General features: G+C 54.0%; 1 protein-coding gene across 1 annotated transcript; it reads right to left on the bottom strand.

Annotated features, from left to right (window-relative positions):
- Positions 1-8,075: 8,075 nt before the first annotated feature.
- On the bottom strand, positions 8,076-9,066 carry LOC309584707 (C-C motif chemokine 21-like; the record flags this gene model as incomplete). Its single annotated transcript, XM_082300891.1, has 3 exons — positions 8,076-8,238; positions 8,351-8,471; positions 8,997-9,066. The coding sequence occupies 3 exons, from the start codon at positions 9,064-9,066 to the stop codon at positions 8,076-8,078; spliced, it is 354 nt and encodes a 117-aa protein (XP_082157017.1).
- Between the last annotated feature and the right edge of the window lie 5,186 nt (positions 9,067-14,252).

The raw sequence follows: 14,252 nt of genomic DNA, 5'->3' as shown, positions 1-14,252 counted from the left end.
TTTGCTGCTGAGTCTGGCAGAGGATGGGCTGGAGGCGATGGAACTCCAGGCAGGAGAGGTGAGCTCTGCACAGCTTCCTTGTGCTCTGCTGCTGCTCCCCGCTGCTTATATATCCTTCCAGCCCATGACTTTCACTTTCTTTTGGAGAAGGTTGGGAGTTTGCAACAAGTCTTGCCACAGGCTGGATTTTAATCTTTGAGCAGTTCCCGGACATCCCAGCAGCTGCTTTCCCTGCAGCCAGCTGTTACGTAGTCCTGTAGCCAAACACTCTTGCCCTCTCTGCCAGCACTCAGGCCACAGGTGATGCTGGTCAGGACCAGGCACATCCAGGGTCATTTTACCTTGTGAAAGCACCCCAGGGCCCTGGGATGGCGCATGGGGCATCTCACCCCACACATTTCCCAGTCTCTTCTCCAAGACAACTCTGGGACATTCACATTAAATATTGCATAGACTCAACCCTCTGATGCTATGGGAGGTAGAACTTGAGTCAACCCCATTTTGGGGTTGCTACAGGGGTGATGTCTGTCTCCTCCCCAGAGTCTCCCCATCTGAGTGCTGGGGCCTGGCTGTCTCTCCCTGCCCTCCCTGATGCCTGCGTGGGGGCATATCCGAAGCCAGCAGAGAGAGGAGGGCCCAGTACTGCAGCATGCCCCTCCCCAGGGCCAAGATCTCACAGGCCAAAAGACAACCTGATTTGCAGGTGTCCCAGAAAATGGGTTCTTGGCCAAAAGCAGCTACAGAGCTTCCTGTAAACAGGTTTTCTCCATGCAAGAGCAGAAATCCCCCGTGGAGGCTGTGTGCATGGTGCGGGCTGCCAGCAGCTCACCCGCTGCGTGGGCACTGCCGAGAGCGAGGACCAGCACTCCTGCTTTGAATCTTCACAGGAGCACAGGGACGGGGGTTGTTTCTCCTTGGTATGGTGACTCACCACCGTGCCAGTGCCAGTGCCACCTGCAGTGATGTCCCTTAAACCAGGCTGCTTCAGTCCCTTGTGGGAAGCAGAGAGCACTGGGGTTGTCAGCCCAGGGATGGAAGGCTCACTGCTGTCAGCAGCTGCTCTGTAGGGGATTAGAGGCTTGCCAGAGTCAGGGTCTTCTGTGAGGGGCCCAGGGGCAGGACAAATGTAAAGGTACCAGATGTACCCAGATAAATTCCCACTGACAACAGCAAAAATATTTAGCAACACAGGTGAACAAAGTCTGGAGCAGAGTCTCTATGCCTGCACCTTTTCCCTTGCTCAAACTTTGAACTGTCCTTGCACCTCAGTGGAGAGCACTGTGGACAAATATCTACCCGGCTACAAGGCACAGAGCTGGGACCCAGGGACCTCAGTGAGTCCCTCTGCTCCTCTCAACAGTAGGAGAGCCTCTGCCCCTTCCCCACTCCATGGTAAGAAGCAAGAGGAGACTGCAGCCATGCCACCAGACATGGTGCTGTATGCGTGCATTGGCACCAGCACCGTCACCAGCTTGATATGTGGGGTGATCCCCTCCATCAGGAAAGCATTGCCTCTGTCTGTTCCTGTGCCCTGGCAAGCCAGCGCTGTGGGGAAGGGATCAGGCGGGGGCTGGTGAGCAGGAGCAGTAGCACAAACAGGATGTGCCAGCTTAACTTCAGTCAGCACCTGCTGACACTCACAAGCCAGCAGAAGGCGAGTTTAGGTGGTGGAGGATTAGCATCTGCCATCAGCCCTGGGCTCCCTGCAGGTTTGGGGATGTAGGCTGGTTCTGCAACCTGGTCTCTACTTGATCTCCTCAGAGCGCTGCCAAAGAGATGTCACAGCAGGGAGGCTGACAGCTCCTGGTTGCTGGTGGCCAGAACTGCTCCTAACCCAGAGCCAGCTCCTCGCTGGGGGTTGGTCTGATGGTGTGGAGCCCTCTGCAAAGAGTGGATCCCAAGAGCAGAGCCTTGACCCACTGGCATGAGGTGCTGGGGGTGCTGCCTGGCAGCAAACCCACATCTCCTTGCATGTTCAGTGTGTTTGACAGATCTTGGAGCACAACCAAGGGGTACTGGGAGTCCCATGCTGTGGGACTCCCCTCCAGGCACTGCTTGGTCCTGCACCCCATAGCAAGCAGGAGTGTCTCCAGCTACCACTTCCCTGGCACAAGGTTCTCCCGCCTGCTGCTGGCTCCCAACTGGCTCTACACCAAAAGGAGCATGCTGAGTTGGGAATATATCTATCTGGGACTAAACCTCTTAGCCACCTCTGGCTGCAGGGGCCCCCTATCCCTTGAGCTGCCCACAGCCCTTCCAACTACATGGGCAGGAAAGGGAGGTTGTTCTTCCTCATGACAGTTGTCTGGGAGCCAAGTGGGTGAAAGCACAGCATCTTCACACGCCTCTGCTCCCCAGGAAGAACATCAGAGAGTGAGGAAAGGGGTTTTCCGCCTGCATTGTGAAAGGGGAATGTGGTGGGTTTCCCCCCTCTACTGGGGTCAGTAGGATTTCTAAGAAAAGTGTAGTCATCTCTGAAGTGCATCCCTGTGGCATTCAGGAAGGTCAGCCATCCCCCCCACAGAACTGAGCCTCAGGAACCAGAAGGGGTGGTGTAGATGGGAAAGACAGCAATGCTTCAGGGTCCAGGGTTCCCAGAGGCACAAGCTGGAAGGGGATTTGGTGGGGATGAGGGAAGAGCATTGTGTGCACTGACTCATTTAAATCTCTTCCTGAGCAATTAGGGAGCACTGGAGCTCCAGCCCCAAGGACACCACAGGATAGAGCATGAAGTATCCATGAGCACTCACTCCTGCAGAAACCTCGATAATGCAGTTGTTAATTAAAGTGGAAATCAGAAGGAACAAATGATCCCTGTGGGAAATCCAACACATGAAAATGTAAACGGACCATGTGGGTATCACCTTCACCCCTGGGCTCTCCTCAGGGAGCACTGGCCATGCTGCTGCCTTCCTTGACACTTGATGGCCTGCAGGAGCCCCTGGGACAGCTGGTTCCCAGGCTGTCTGGTAGTGGTCTGCCTTCCACCTCTGAGCTACGGAGCTGGAAAGGGCGAAGGGGGAATTTCAGCAAATTCCAGCTACAGCCAGTCCCTGGGGTGGGATCTGGCCTGGATGCATTCATTTTGTTGGGAAATTCTGGGCAAGCACTAAAGCTGCTTCAATTCCCCTTGCAACACCCAGCTCGTGGCAGCCTCACACAGCTCCTACCACATTCCCAGTCCTGGTGTAGCACAGGGACTGAGGCCACAGCAGACTGTGGGGCTCAGGGCCCCACTGGATCTCCTCTAGCAGAGTTAACACAGTCATTCTGATTTAAATGGAGATAAGGGGGGAAAATTTAATAAGCATGGCTTTGCCCAGAGGTCACCATGAGTGATGAGCAGCAGATCCAAGAGCCTTCATTTGTGTCTTGCTCTGCACTCCTAGGCAAGTGACCATCTCCCAGGATCCATGCAACACATGTATCCCTCAGCATCACCCTTGGGCTGCAGTTTCCCAGACAGATGCTTCCTACAAATAGCACGGAGATGTCAGTGGCCAGGTGGGGTGCCCCCAGCCCTTCCTCTCTGCCACCTGTCCAGGGATTCCAGAGTGGATGGCTGGAGACATCTCGAAGACCTGTACAAAAAGCAGCCCACAGCAATTTCCTTGACATCTCCTGAGTCAGACTTGACAGGGAAGGATGCCCGGTGAGGCTGCACACCAAATTCACCTGTGGACAGATCTACAAGCATATGGGACAGAACAAACTCTTGGGGGCTGCTCTCATTGCTCTGTTGGCTCTTTGACAGTGGGCAGGGAGACAATGGAATTCTTGGTTTGTTGCAGCTCTGGGTCAGGGCTCAGGTTGGCCCAACACATGACATCCTCAGAGTAGAGCAGGTGCTTTCTGCAGCCCAAGAGCAGATCTGCAATGGGGAGACAAGGACTGGAGACAAGCAGAGGGACCTCAGTTTAAGGGGAAATGGAAGGAGGAATAGCAGCATGAGACACCCCAAAGCCAAGGATCTTTAGACAGCAAAACAAAAGGTGGGGGAAGGAGGACACCTGGGAGTTACACGTAGGCAAAAAAAGGTTTGAGAGGAAGCTCTGGGCTGTGCCCTCTAGGACGGAATGAGTGCCAGGAGATGGTCAGGACTGGGAAATACTTTGGGGCAAGAAGGGTGAGAGCCCCTATTGCCCACCAACCACTTTTCCACCTCCTCTCTGCTCTGAAGACCATGGCAGACCTCAGGAGAGCAGTGTTGGTGGAGAAAACACCAAAGAACACCTTGAAGCTTTGCTTGGAAACCAAAGCCCCTCTAACACCCGTGCAGCCCCAAAAGCAGCCCTTGGTCCCCATGAGGCTGCTGCAGTACAGCCAGCTCCTGCTGCTGGGCAAGGACATGGCATGGAGGGACGGAGCTGGTGTGCCTTTGTCCAGGTGGGCCTTGCTGGAGCTCCGCCTGGCATCACAGCCCAGAGCATTCCGCTGCTGGCACACCCCCAGAGCATTGTCTCCACCAGCTAATGACTTGAGTTAATCATTTGGCCTGGGCTCAAAACTTTCTTGGCCGTGTTCTGTTTTCTGTCTCGCCTGGCTGCTCTCTGCTGTCACTGAAGCCTTTCTGCTCCAGGGTGGTTGAGCTTTCCTAACTTTTTGCTCAGCTTGACATTGTTGCAACTTTCTTTCCTTCCCTGCAGACTGATTCGATGTCTAGGTGGGATTTTATACAGCCCTTGCCTACCTACTACCCCAGCACACACTTCATCAATACTGCCTTATCTTGGCATATGGGGCAAAGCAGCAGGTTTTCCCTGCCCAGGCATACAGCCATGCAAATCTTTCCTGCTGCTTCACTGCTGCACCGTCTTAGACCTTCTTCACATCTCTTGTCCCAGCTGGGGTCTGTAGATTCAGGTCCTTTGTGAAGAAGGAATTTTGGTGCCCACTGAGTGCTGCAGGTCCCAGCTCATCACCTCTGTCAGGGAATCTCCTCAGAGGTGTTTGCCTGGTGCCATCTCACCGTAGCAGCACTGTGGCCATCTGTTTCACACCTGCCTCGAGAGTAACCCTGCCACCTTGTTTTCCTGGGAAGCAGCATTTGGCAGTAAAGCTGGAAGCAGAGTGCAAACACCTGTGTGTGTGCAGGCACAGGCACACACGGGGTTACATGCGTGCATCTGTGTCCATGCTCATGTGAGCCTTCCTGAGCATGGGACAAACTCTGGTGCACTTCCAGACCCTGGGTTTTGGGTAAATTTTAGGGCAAATGAGAACACCACCACAACCATGTCATTTTAACCTCTTTCAGCCTAATGGCCTCCTAGCATTTAAAGGGAAAAAGCTCTTCTGTGCAGTGTTCACTTCCACAGCCACAGTGACACCAGGGCATGCTTCACACATGCTGGCTCACTCCTGCCGTTTTCTCATGCTTAGTCGTCTGTGGTTGCAGATGTATTGGGCTGGACCTCATTTCTAGAGAATTTTTGTGACCACTTCACAATCCCCTGACACCACAACTAGCACAAGGAGTTCATCAGAGGCAGGGCCAACCTTAAGCCCTGGATGTAGTGTGTCCCCATCAAATACAGGGCTTCATCCAGCCCTCCCAAGCACCCCCAGCTGGCTCCTTGTATGCAGGTGTCAGTTCCCAGGATCCCAGTAAAGCACAGCCTCATTAATAACCTGTTTTACTGCTGTTCTCCCAAAGCAGCAAGGAGCACAGAGCCCCTGCTTTGAACAAGCAGTGCACATCCAGGATGGGTCAGAGTTGGAGGGACAGGTTCAGCCATGAGCAAAGATGTTGTGTCCAAACCAGTGTTGTGCCCATGTTTTCTGGCACCTCAGAACCCCTCACTGTGATCACACGAGCAACCAGGATGTCTCCACCTTGCTGGGTAACACAGCTACAAGAGAGGGGACTTGCATTGCTCCCCTGTGCCAAGGGCTCCCAGCCCGAGCACCCCAGGGATTCATCGCACAGAAACACTGCAAAAGCCTGGACCTGGGGGGTGATGGTGTGTGGGGCAGGAGAGGACCCCACCATGCAGCCCTTCCGACCCCACCAAAGCCCATCACAACAGCCGGAACGAGTGAGTTTGGTTATAAAGCATATTTTATTGCCACACATCCTGTCCAAAAGCCGGTCTGGCAGACGGCCGCGTGCTCCGTGTGGAGGAGGCGGCAGCAAGGAGACAGCTCAGTGCCTGTCCCGTGCTCAGAGCCAGTATCTTGGACTTCACAGTTACTTTACACAGCCTCAAAATAATACACCTAAATGCCCTCTTAATAAAGCAGTCAAGCCAGATATATGTACTTGGTAGAAACACTCAGCTACAAGCTTTACTTCAACGAACACACAGCCCGTGTTGATACTGTTAAGCTCTGCAAATCCTATTATTGCATTTATATGACTTAATAGACCTTTACTGACCAAAGTCCACATTCAAAATCTCTGCAAGCAGATAGCAGTGTGGCTCTAGTACAGCTGTTCAATTTGCTCCTTCTCAGCATGCCAAGGAGGGCGAGTTGCACGTACAGGGAGATGCCATTTCCCCTCCAGCCCTGTCCCAGGGGTCTGTCCCACCTCTACCTGCAGTCTCACCTAAAGGTGTCCTCCACTTAGTGACTTCCCTCACTAAAGGTTTGGGATAGAGATGGTCTCAAATGGCTGCAGGATGTCTACAATGAATTTTACGAAATCTTCTATTCCTCCACTTTCACACCCTCACATGCATTTTTCCCCATGTGGGCTTTTCAGATTTGGTAAATAAGTATAAGAGGGTTCCTGGTGCTTTTTTTTCCCAGAAAACTAAGCATTTGTCTTAACAGTGTCTGAATCCCTGACACAAGCAAAGCCAGGGGAAAGAAAAGGATAAAATCCCACTAAACCGAACAATTTGTTCTGATTTCATTGCAATTTTGTAGCCAGGGGAGCTAAAAGGGTGTAATTCCACTAAATTGAAAAATTAGTTCTTATTTCATGGAAGCATTTTACCTAAAAAAGAAAATAAAAAAAACCAAAGGGACAAATTGAAGCCATCTTTATCCAAATTACAATGCAACGGTGCACCATAAAAACTGAAATACTAGAACAGCCCAGACACAGAGCCACACTGTTACCCCAAAACTCTCCATCTCAACCACTATTAATTGCTTTACAAAGAAGCACCCAGCAAGCAGCTCAAGTAGGACCACAGGACTTGGGACCTGCCTAGTACCCCACGGCCTTGTAAGCCAAAAAGGAGCAAAGAGATGAGAGGAAAATAAAATGCAGCCATGGTTTATTTGGTAGAAAAATAAGAGAAACCTTCCAGAAAATCTAGCCTGCAGCATAAGGGCTACTTTGTGAAGCACGAGGAGACAGAAGTAAAGTCTTTCAGGAAGACTGAATGAAAGCACAGTTCTCAAATATAAATACAAATGTATAATATCCCCCGAAAAAAGTCATAGGAAAAGCGGCCATCCTGCTAGGCTAAATAACTCCCCTTCAGTGGGAAGCCTGTCCACTTCCCCCTAGGGGCCATGGCTCAGCTCCCACTCCCAGGTCCCCACCTATTTGGCCGTGGGACAAGTGAGGACCTGGGTGCCTGCTTTGCTGAGAACACCCAGGCACTGCAGGTGCTGGGGGATCTCTGTGTCAGGCATAGCAGCAACAAAGAGGTTCTGGGGCAGCGGGAATACTCCCCAGCCTGCCCCATCCCCGCCCTGGGGTCGGCGGGTGGGTGGGTGTGTGGTTTGTGTATCTCCATTGCCATTGCCGGGCCGTGGGTCAGTCACCAGTGGGAAGGCATCCATCCTAACAAAGGCAAGGAGGAGGGGGTGAGATGGAGAGGGTCTCAGCAAGAACACCCACCCCAAATGGGGGCCATTCCCTAGTGTGACCTGCCTTGCCCATCCCCAAGCATTGCCTTATCCCAGCAGCTCCAGAAACAAATTTAATTTCAAGGCAAGCACAAACCAGGAGAGAGTTGTTCCCTAAGTGCCTCCGTGCTCCAGCCATGGCTCTGGCAGTTCTCCCAGGCTTTGTACCAGGAGCTGAATGCCCACCCACCCACACAGAAGGATCTAGAATGGGGTGCAGCACCTTCACCCTACTGATCCCCCTCACCCACCTCTTCAGGCCTGACTTAGACCCGCTCCCGCCTCTGCTTCTTGGGTCTGCTCCTGGGACGCTGGGTCTGTGCCCTGCTCTTGGCATTCTTGGCCCTCTTGTCCACGTGGCGCATCAACTTCTGGACAGCATCAGAAGAGGGAGAGGCACAGATTTTCTTGTTCTTCTTGGTGGTGAACCTGGGGGAGCAGCAGAAAGATTTGCTGGAGGTGGGGAACAGCGGGAGGACAGGGGAGGGTTTGTCTGAAGCCAGACTGCTCCAAGTGGTCCTGACTGCCACAGGGTACTCACACAACAGCACGCAGAAAACATCCCGACTCGGGTCCCTGGAGGCGGTAGGATGCCACCACACCAGTGGGGATGTCTTTCTTGCTGTGCTTCAGGCAGCAGTCTGAGGCTGAGCTTCCAATGCCTGTGAGCAAGGAGGGGATGTGGGATTTGGAATGGTCAGTGAAACGGGACATCTTCAGCACAGAGTGCCAGCTGACAGCACAGGGCTTGTTTGGTGTCACTGCTGGGGGTGATCCTGGGCAGAACGTGGCGTTGGAAGCTCTCAACCCCAGTGCCCAGTTACAGGTCAGTCCTGGCCCCAGGAATATGACACACCACATCCGAGAGTGGTGGAGGGGAAACTGAGGCAGAGATGAGCTCCTTGAAAAGGGACTGAACCTCATTCTCCTGCCTGTTCTTCTGAGCGCCGGGTGCTGCTGCCCCACCAGCCACATGCACACAGACGCACTCCCAAGCCGAGCAAGCACTGCAAGCCAATGCCACAGGCGCACAGACACACAGAGCCCCACATACAACCGCAAACCCCAGACGCCAAAGCACTAAAACACTCCCCTCACCGGCCAGCACCCTGCACAGACCCCACTGAGTACCTGCACGCCCTGCCCCATACCAGCACAAGCAGGCAGGACGGCTCCTCATACCTCACCTTGAGCCTGGGTGATGAGGAGGGTGGCAGCCAGCAGCAGCAGCAGCGGCAGGAAGAGGCGGAGAGCCATGGTGCTGCCTCGGGTGCTGAGCAGGACAAGGCTTGGGAGCAGAACACGCACTGCTGCCTCGTGCTGAGGCTGCTCCTATTTATCTCTGGATTCCTTGCTTTCGTTTTCGGACAGCCTGGCAGGCAGCCCACCAGCCGGCCAAGGGCTGCAGAAGTAGAGGGTGGGGGATTCCTGTAAGCTGCAAGCCCCCCTTTACAGACACGTCCTGTCTTGTTCCCGGCTGCCCATCATGGCGTGGGGTGCCAGGTGGGGGACATGCTGGAGATACAGCTCCCATCACAGCTAGATGAGTTTGTGGGCTCCAGTTTCCTACACAGTCTCACAACCTGCCACTACCTGCTCTCAGAGGGTCGGGTGTTTACTCCCCTGAAAGGGACTTTGGAAAGTAGCCAAGCTGTTAAAGAAACCAAAGAGTCAACCTGTTTTGCTCCCCCACTTCATGATTTGCTTCCAAGCCAAACCACTGACACAAGTAATAGGTGAGAAGCGTCTCAGGGTGAGCCCACAGCCCTTCCCCCTGAGCCCCCATCCACGTCTGGCTGCCTCGGGGAGCTCCCCAGCTGAATAGAGCTGAATACAGCTGTAGGGCTGGGATGTGTGAGGGCCAGACTGCAACGGGGCCGGGGGAAACAGCACAGCCCACCATATTTTGGTGCTGATAGCAAATTGTGAGGAGCTGAGGATGAGTGGGGACCTTGACTAGCTGAAGGAATGTGCTGACAAGGATGTGAAAACCCACAGGGCAGGGTGGCAGGACCCTGTACAGCTGGACGTAGCTGGACAGATGGGGACAATGCAGAAGTGAACCCAGAGAGCTGAACAGGACCCCACAGGAAATTCCTGTGGTGACAAAAGCCATCCAAAGAGATGGCCTTTTTGACCAGACCAAGCCCTGAGCAGCTAGGGTGACACTACTCCTGCTCAGGAAAGGACGGTCAGAAACCTTTACGTTTTCAGATAATCACCAGAGCACAATCTGGAAGAGACCAAGGATGGTTTCATAACTGCTTGGGCAACCTCTCCCAGCGTTTGAAATGTCCCCAAGTTGAAAATTTTTCCCCCATTATTTAAGTGGAATTTCCTGTGATGCATCTGGTGTCACTGCCCCTCACCCTGCTCCAGACCCCCTCTGAGAAGAGATGATGTCCCAGCATCACTCCAGCCCCCCTGGACAACTCCCACCAGCAAGAAGTCCCCCTTGCCATACTTCACCACCCGCTGCTAACAGCCCCTCTTCACTCACCCTGGCCTCCAGCTCCTTGGCTAGCTCGAGTCCCAATGCTCATACCAGCTGAGTCCTGGGAGCCCCAGTGGGATGGGCAGCCTTCATGGGGTCTAACCAATGATAGTGGGGGTCAAACCCCTTCAAGAGCTCCGCTGCCTGACAGCTGGGTTGTAAGCCCAGGACTTTCCAACAGTTCCTGATAACGACCCTGATAAATAGTCATCAAGGACAATGAATAACCCAGGAGAAGACCAAAGTCCCAGCTGCCGTAGAAAGCAGAGCTGTGTGAGATGCCCACATTCTTGTTCCCCTCAGCAGGGAGAAGGCAATGCTGGAGTCATGGATCATCAACAACTGCCATGTAGCCCTCTCTTGGGCCAGGAGACCAGAATTCCTCCAGGACTGCCTGAGGCAGTGTGCCAGGGCTGCACTCCTGGGGCTTTCTCCATCATTCATGCACAGAGATCCCATTCAGGGGGATACCCACGTGCCCAGCACCCAGACAGGGGGAGGCAGCTCCCCACACACTTGTGCAACACAGAAGCTGGTGTGGAGTTGGGCAGCAGAGCCTGGGGCAAGCAGCAGGCATGGGACATGGGCAGTAGCAGATTATCTGCAGGTGCATCTCCCCAGAGTACTTGGCAGCACGGGGAATGGGTCCCCAGAGGCATCCTGTGTGCTGTCACCCATCCCTCCAATCCCAAAGCATTGGTGGCATAAGGACAGGGCAGAAAAAGGAGAGCCATGCTGGTACTTAGTGCCTTTCCAGCCCTTACTTGTGCAACCTGCCCAGACAGCGGTGCCCAGGTGCTGAGCACCTGGATGAATCCCCAGACTTGGCACAGGTGGAACACTGCCCCTGTGCTGAAGAAGGTGGGAGAGCTCTGATCCTGTAGCTATCTACCCTGGTCAAGTGTCTCCCAGAGCCTATGTGGTATCAAGACAAATGACGTAGAAGGAAGGAGGGAAGATGTCACAAGTTGCCACCAGCACAGACCAGCCCACCACAGGACTCCCTCTGCTCGCAAAGGAGCCCAGGAGAGCTCTGCAGTCACAGAGCCCAGATTCCTTCCTTGCCCAGTCTGTGTCCCACTATGGCAGCAGGCTCCTGGAAAGTCCCTGGCTCTCTGAGTGTTTTCAAGACACCGCAGCAGCAACTTCTGGCCAGAGGCCAGCCCCAAACACAGTCTGAGCTGCTGAGTAGGGTCAGGGCACGCGTTTCCCTTCCCAAAGGCATCAGTCTTTGGCAATTCCCTGTTACTGTGATTTGCACCTCTAACAAAGGATCTGGATGAGCAGACTCTCACTCTTTCCAAGGAAGGTGGCTGGAGAGTTCCCAGGAGGGAAAGGGGTACCTGGCTGTTGCAGACACATCTGCATGTCTGAGCAGCAGGGGCCCTTGGAAATCAGTCTGGGGGTCCATGCCCCATCTCCCCTTCTGCCTCCCTTCCCTCAGAGCATCCCACTTCACTCCTTCCTCTTGATGTGTCTTGCTCTGTCACCTGTTCCCCCAGCCCAGGGAGAAAGCAGGGGGCTTCTGGCAATGAGAGATGAGTGAGCATCCCAGTTTGCAGAGATGACCGAACTTTTGGGATACAGAGGAACTGACAGCAGGGGGGTGGAGACGAGGCTTTTTAGGGTTCTCAAACACCAGAGGCTTCCAGCAGCCACTCTGGCCAGACACAATTTCTTGCATGCACCCACGTAAACCTGTCTCTCATCATCCTGGGTTCCTATAACCACCACCCTTTTCCTGTAGCTCATAGGTGCAGGATGGAGGCAGACACAGGGAGGGATACATAACAAGGCTGGGTGCCCTCTGGGGTGTCTCAGCTACAGACAATCCCTCTCTCAGCAGAGGATCTGTGTCTGACACTGTACAGAGCCCTTGCAACAGGACTTTGTACAGTGGTGCCTCCAGCTACCCCCATGCTCAGACAGCCCAGCTCCCGCCTTTTGCATCCCTGGTGGTGGAGGGACTTCTACAGTGTATGAAGAGGGGAGGGTGTCCTAGGCAGAGACTGTGGTGTCCCCCCACACAGAGAGCACAGAAACAGCAGGACCATAGCAAAATTCGCCTCGCTGCCTTGCTTGTGATCCTTTCCCAGGCAGTAAAACCACTGTGGCACCTTGTAGGGGCTCTCTCAAGCCTCCATCCCAAATGCTTCCCAAGTCTGCACCCTGCACCAGAACACCAGAGCTCCAGTGCCTGGAGTTCACCTGTGGATTTCTTCCCTGGTTTCTTGCATCACAGTTTCCTGGCATCTCAACCCATATTGCAAGGAGATCCATTCTCCTGAGCACTCAGCCCTCTGCTCATCCCCACCTGGGCTGACCATCAGCCCTGCAGAAGCCCCCAGCTCTGTCCCACTTAAACAGACTGCAGGATCTGCTCCCCAGGCAGCTCAGGGCTGGGAGCAGAAGTTACTCAAACTGAAGGCATCAAGAGGGGCCAACCAGTGGGACTGGGAATTTCCAAATCCTTGTGGATGCTGCCTCCCAGTTAAAGTCACTGCTGACAGGAACAGGGTCGCACAGCTCAGTTCAACCCGCTGACCAGCAAATTCCTTCCTGCAGAGGCCCAGATTCCCAGGACCCTGTGCAGAGGTAGTTTGCAAAGCCCAGCGTGGAAAACCCCCATGTCTGGGAAGGGGAGCGGGCTGCCAGGCACAACGTATAGAAATGTCGAATAGCGACACATATCTTGGGACACAGGAAAGAATTGCTGGAAGCCGGCGGCACACGAGCCGGGCAGGCTGCCTGCTGGCTGCTGCACTGTCCCCGGCCTTCAGCGAGGCCGATGGGAAGAGCAGGGTAAGCACAACATGCTGGGAAGGGCAAGGAAACAGCTCCCCGGGAGTGCACGGTGCTGAAGCCAGCTGGGTTGGGAGAGGGTCTTCAGCCTTGAAAAGTCTGCCCCACACACACTCTGCGTTTCTACAGATGGAAATTTTATTTCCCAGCCCAGTGTGGGTTAACCCTTTGGTTGCTAGCATGGCTGCAGAGTGGCTCAGGTTTGGGACAGGACACTGGAAATGTTCAGGGGATAAGCAAGCAGGCTGAGAGGAACCTGAGCAGATCCTGCACCCTGGAACAGTGCTCTCTTCCCACAGCATCCTCTGAGGGATGTGCAGTGCTGCCCATAGTGATTGCTCAGACCCAAAATCAAGGGACTGGGCAAGATAGGTGTTTCATGTCATGGAAAATACATGGTCAGCACTGCTCAATTCTCAGCCCTCCCTGATCCAGGCACGTGGGATCCTTTGGACTGTTGCTGTTGTGACTGTGCACTATGTCACCAGAAAATATAGGGGGGATGGCTCAGAGCCTGTCACTCTGTGGCATGGTAGAAACATTCATGGGATGGCCAAGAATTGTGTCGGAAAGGGGACAAGGCGGAGAGCAGGAGACACTTCAAGGAAGAGAGGTTCAACCGTTGTTTGCACAACCCTCCAAAAACAGTTCCTCTCAGATAGTCCTCATCCCTTCCACCAACCACAGCCACAACCCTGCCTCTTCCTTCAATAAGGGAAGTACATCAATACTCCAGCCAGAAATCCCACGGGTCCTCGTATGGAAGCGTAAAACTCAGTGGAAACTACTGGCGCCAACCCAGCCTTCACTGAAAGTGGAGATGTAACAAGTCATAAATCCTCTTACGGCAAAGTGAGCAGTGGCTCCCAAAGCAGGGCAGGCGTGTGCCAGCCGAGCTGGAGCTCTGGGCGGTGGGAGATGGGTGGGTTGCACAGGCACTGTCCAGGATGGGATGCGCAGCTCCGTGCGCTTTGTGCGACGTCATCGCTCTGGCGTGTGAATTCACAGAGACTTGAGAAGCTGCTGGGAAAAAAAGCTGTCTGAGTGTTGTTGGAGAGGAAACTGCTCATTCTCTGTCTTGGGATGTTGGACTTTGACACCAGGCAGAGCATCGCTGCAGACACCCAGCAGCCCGCTCTGCCCCACT

This window comes from Coloeus monedula (assembly GCF_965178545.1).
Source record: "Coloeus monedula genome assembly, chromosome: Z".
NCBI classification, from domain to species: Eukaryota; Metazoa; Chordata; class Aves; order Passeriformes; family Corvidae; genus Coloeus; species Coloeus monedula.
The sequence above is the reverse complement of the archived record's forward strand: the minus strand, read 5'-3'. Positions and strand labels throughout refer to the sequence as shown.